This window comes from Pygocentrus nattereri, chromosome 22 (assembly GCF_015220715.1).
Source record: "Pygocentrus nattereri isolate fPygNat1 chromosome 22, fPygNat1.pri, whole genome shotgun sequence".
Classification (NCBI taxonomy): Eukaryota; Metazoa; Chordata; class Actinopteri; order Characiformes; family Serrasalmidae; genus Pygocentrus; species Pygocentrus nattereri.
The window spans coordinates 2,416,891-2,422,255 of NC_051232.1; the positions used below are offsets into that span (position 1 = coordinate 2,416,891).

At 45.4% G+C, this 5,365-nt stretch overlaps 1 protein-coding gene across 3 annotated transcripts in view; it reads right to left on the minus strand.

The window, feature by feature from the left end:
* zcchc7 (zinc finger, CCHC domain containing 7) overlaps positions 1-5,056 on the minus strand; it is a 78,084-nt gene extending 73,028 nt beyond the window's left edge. The window contains exons 1-3 of one of the 3 annotated variants that reach the window (XM_037532607.1): positions 4,787-5,056; positions 1,656-1,850; positions 723-1,160 (exon numbers count right to left, since the gene is read on the minus strand). In XM_037532607.1, the coding sequence (XP_037388504.1) occupies positions 723-1,160; positions 1,656-1,836 (619 nt within the window). In that variant the 5' untranslated portion in view covers positions 1,837-1,850; positions 4,787-5,056. Of the gene's footprint in view, positions 1-722; positions 1,161-1,655; positions 1,851-3,942; positions 4,263-4,611; positions 4,755-4,786 lie in introns of those variants that run through there. The other 2 variants (XM_037532609.1, XM_037532608.1) reach the window with 2 other exon arrangements.
* Positions 5,057-5,365: the final 309 nt, after the last annotated feature.

A 5,365-nucleotide genomic window follows, 5' to 3' on the forward strand; every position in this document is an offset into this window, starting at 1 on the left:
GAAACTGATTCAAGTTCAAATGCCGATTCGGATAATCAGGAAAATGCTGAATACTGGCTGTTCATCCCCAATTCATAACTTATAGGAATCCACCAGCCTGCTTCTTCTGTGTCGGCGACAGTGGCCAGTGAGTAGAGGTGCAAGTTAGGTGTCTCTAATAAAGGCGACAATTCAAAATTTCAAAAACGATTTCTCTAAATTAGGAATGATTCGATGCATTAAACAGTGACTGGATTTAACATGTCAGGCACCTTTGATAATTACGATGAATGAAAAGTATTGATATAACGAACTAAAAGACTTCCTCGGGCAAAAACTGAATCAGTCATATAATCTATAGCCAGATATTTTGGAGGGGGAGGGTGGCGGTTTTGATGCAGTCGTTGAGGAAAATAGGACTATATTTAGCATCGTATATATCAGAGAGAGATTTTTCATTAAATCGTTCCAGACTCTCACTAATGATGTGACGGGCGCCTCCTGTGCTGCTCTAAAGGAGTTTGGTGGGCCAAAGCACTCAGTTTAGTTGCATCAGCACTACGTGATTTATGTGATCTACAGCGCATTCACATACAAAGCACTGGATCACGAAGATCTGATCAAATGAAATAAAAACCAGAAGAGAGAGCTGTTGGGTGGTTTATAATCAGTAGTGCCTGAGCAGTGGTCTGTGGTCAGCTTGTGAACACTGTGTGTTTACAGAGTGGCTCGGACATTCTTACCTAGCTGGTCACTGCTGGCCTCCACCGAGAGATTAAGCTGAATGTCCTGGTCCCCTTCCTCCTTTCCTCTGCCAAGAAGCATCCAGTTTTCCAGCACATCCGAATCAGAATCTGAATCCGAGTCCAGATCTGCCACAAAAGGAGGAACCGAGTCTGAATCTGAACTGTCGTCTGATCCCGACTCCACGACCACCACTTCCTCGGCCACGTTCTTGAATGCTTTCCTCTGAGAAGGACATGAAGATGGGTGGGGCAGCACTTTTCTACTGTTCACCTTGGTGCAACTCCGTGACTTCTGACCTTTGGTGTTACATACACTGTCCTCCGTCTCTGTGGTGTCTGAAAGCAAGATGATATCCGGGCCGGAGTCGATCACAATGACTTCGGAAGGTTCTGTGCGAGCAGGACGCCCAATCTGTCCAGTCTGCAGTACGGAGCCTAGGGTGGAACAATATTTTGTTAGTTTAGTTATAGGGCTGCAGATTGGTATCGACCGATAACTGCTTCTTTGAAAAATCTTAGATGCGGCGAATATTTTCAATACTTTTTATATTTAAATATTATATTTAACAATATTTTATGGTGGCTGGATGGGGTGGGGCTTGTGTATATATATATATATATATATATATATATATATATATATATATATATATATATATATATATATATATATATATGAACAGAAATGAAGCCCTGAAGAAAATCCTCAGGGTCAGCCCTACTTTGAACAAATCAAGGCAATAATGGGATCTATCAGAATAATCAGGTCAGGCTTTAACAGCATCCCAATTAGGCTAAGGCCACAGTTACGGTTTAGCAAATATTATCAAGGATTCTCTAGTATGCTTCAATATATGCATGACATATTGCAGAAATATGTGCAGCAATGCAATCACAATATGGTGTTCTGTCCATATAATGCAGCCCTACCAGAGCCTGCATGGTCCTGACGGTTCTCCTGATTCTCCTGGTCCTCAGCAACGTAGTGGAGCTGGGAATAGAGCTGAAACTCCAGCTCACTGTCAGCCTCGGACAAGCTGGTGCCCTCCTCATCTTCCATACGGTACAGCTCATCTTCATACTCCTCCCGCTCCTGGTACCCGCAGAACATCTTGAGGAAATGCCCTAAATGAAAATACCCCCACTGTCAATACCAACATTAAGCCACTATAAGCAGCAGGCAATTTAAGTACAACACATCTTAGATTTCTTTGTATATTTGCTGTTATAAATAATGATGTAGGGTCAGAAACCACAAACAAGACTTATGAGATCACCTAACAACATTGTGGCAAGAGTCAAATGTCGTTTACACAAAGCTAAATCAAGTATGAGCTTCCACAGCTTGCAAGCTACACCTGCCTTGCAGCTCCACTGCAAAACTAAGGAAGCAAACTTTAGACACCAAACTAATTTGGTTGGTTGACTCATTTTTGGGGCAAAGTGTGTAAATTTTATTTTGCCTACGCATTTTTTTTAACACCAAACATCAGCATTGGAAGATGAACGCATTGCCTTTAGCACCCATCTAATATAACTAACGCATCACAGCCCCCTTAGCACACCGCCTTGTCCATTACATCGCTCTCTATATCCTCAGAACACACGACTTCTGACCCCACTCTCCCCTTCCTCCACAGCTCATCACAGTCCAATGTGTCCCCTCTACCATGTCCAGTACATCCCTTTCTATTCCCCCTCCTCTGTCCACTGAGACGCGACCTCACACCATCACAGCACGGGTCAGCAGCCGACGGGGTTCAAGAAAAAAGGAAAAAAGGCCAACAACAAACGAGAACTGGAAAGGAGCAGCAGAACCCACATATGACCCTTTTATATTCGTCCCCCCTTCCAGACACTAAAGCTGGATGGCAAAAAAGGACAGTCGCAGAGCGCCAAAGTCAATGACCCATGTGTTACAACAAAGCCCAAGTTCCTTCTGTGGACTGAGACTGCCACACCACATTATTTCACTTTTGGAGGCTTGATATGTTGGAATAGACTCAATGCAATGATGATGCCACACTGAGAAAACCCATCAAAAGCTTTGAGACTGTTTACACCTCGTACCAACATGCGTCTTTAGCCGGATCGGACCACATTTAGCTTTTACTTGACCACATCGCACGAAAGGCCAGGTGCAGTCCGTTTTCGATTACATGTAAGGTGGCCTGAGATGGATCTTGACTGTATCCATCACTTTGCATATAACTAACAAAGCTTTATTTATCAAATTACCAAACCAGCGAAATGATGGCGAGTTATGTAGGGGGGTCCCAGGGGTCCCAATGTCTACAACACAAATACAGCCATTTCACAGCAGCTGTGATAGGAACCAGGGGTCCCAATGTCTACAACACAAACACAGCCATGTTATAGTGGCTGTGATGGGAACCAGGGGTCCAAATGTCTACAACACAAACACAGCCATTTTATAGTGGCTGTGACTGGAACCAGGGGTCCCAATGTCTACAACTCAAATACAGCCATGTTATAGTGGCTGTGATGGGAACCAGGGGTCCCAATGTCTACAACTCAAATACAGCCATGTTATAGTGGCTGTGATGGGAACCAGGGGTCCCAATGTCTACAACTCAAATACAGCCATGTTATAGTGGCTGTGATGGGAACCAGGGGTCCCAATGTCTACAACTCAAATACAGCCATGTTATAGTGGCTGTGATGGGAACCAGGCGTCCCAATGTCTACAACACAAACACAGCCACTTTACACACCATCCCAAACCACCAACGAGCCCACACATGTCTTCTGTTTTCATATGTAATATTGATAATGGTAAACGGCCACAAATCTGAAAATATTACGTTTTCCTCGGGGACCGTTTGGCCTTACATTGCCCGGCGTGTTTCCCTCCACCATGATGAGATTTAAATAAATGGGTTAATTGTAAATACATTTTAAACCAGAACTTCATCACAAAACTAGCTCTCTCGCAATAACGTGTCGTGCATCAGGCAGCGTATCTCTAACCAGTCCATGTCGTCTGGTTCCTATCACCACCACTGTGAACCACCCTGACTCTGTAGGTTTCTCTAGACCAAACCGCTCCGACTGACTTTGTTTACATCCCGATCACTTACTTACGTACAACTTTTGAAAAATCGGTGGAGTTGCCCTTTAAAGAAGACGCCAAACCTCAGTGATTCGGGTGTTTCCACACATTAAAACCCCTCGAACTGGACGCTTGGAAGCTTACCAGGCAAACTGGGCTCAGAGTAAATCCCGTCGAAGCGGTGTAAGTTGTGAAAGTACAGCCTGGTATAAAACCAGAGCCTGCAGTTCCACCGCCCGGCTAGGCTAAGCTAAGCTAGCACGTCAGTCCCATAACATTACAGCTAGCCAGCATAGCATAGCATAGCACGCTGACTCAGACACTTCTCAACACCAACGCTTCAACTTTCAGCACTTCTGCTCGAATATAATCGTGAAGGGAAACTAAACTAGGTTGAATCTGAGAGACGGGAGCTCAGTTTCACTCGGCAGTGCTACACAGCTAACTAACATGAGGCTGGACTTGGCTTCTTGTTCCAATTGTCCCGTTCCACCTTAAATGGCGCCGCAGTAACAATGCAGCGCCTCAAGCACCAGAAAGTCACTGAAGCGCCGCTTAAGGTGGAACGGGGCAATTCGAACAAGAAGCTAAGTTTAGCTTCGTGTAGCTGACTGTGTTCCTGTGCTCAGGCCTTGAGGATCATTATGGCAACCGAGACGCTGCGACTTTATGACCAACGGGCCAGAAACAACCGCCGTGCACAGTGTTTACGCGGTACCCGGAGGAGCCGCGGAGCTCATATCTGGATGTAAAATGATTGTATACGGCCTGAAGTCCGAGCTCTGGCTGTAAGTGCATGTGTCTGACACCCACGTGTGCTGCTAAGGCTGAGCGAGGAGCCGGTTGTTTGTGTTTGACCGAGTCGTTAAAGTCCTTTAAAAGACCCTAAAAGCGGCGTGACCGCGGTCACCCGAGCTCGTACACACAGAAACGAAAGCGAGCGGAGCCGGTTTCAGGGTTCAGGAGCGCGTGGGAGCTGTAATCTAACCTGTTCGTGTATCAGACTCCGGTATTTTGAAGCGCAGGGCGCTTCGGCTTCCGTGGTTCCACCGAGAAGGGAAATGGTTGGCCAACCGCGAGCCGTCGCCGGCACACACCGCGCCTCTCGTCGGGGTTTGAGAGTTTCTCCGAGTTTTTAGTCAATCAAATCATATTTGGTGTATCCAGATGTGGAAACGTGCTCCTAGGTCGACCTGTAATCTGTGTGTGGGCACTTTTTCGCAAGTTGCAGGCACTAAAATCAGGATATCGACTCGAACGAGCAGGCTTTGCTTTCAGTGACAGGGCTGCTGCTCATAGGGCCCTGAGGATGATCAGCATTCGGTAATCGATTCGATTCGATTCGACAGCGCGGTCTCAATTCGGTCATTTGTCGATACAGCAAAAAAAAACAAAAAAACCCTGAAAGTGCCCTTAGTTGAATTTGAAATATATGAATATATGACGTATATTAGCATCATTGTCCAATAAACTGATGGTGTGTGTGTATATCCATCTTATATTTGTGCACAAATGTGACATACAATGTGCCAGTTTTAAACTGCCCATTTTCAAATATAGGACATAT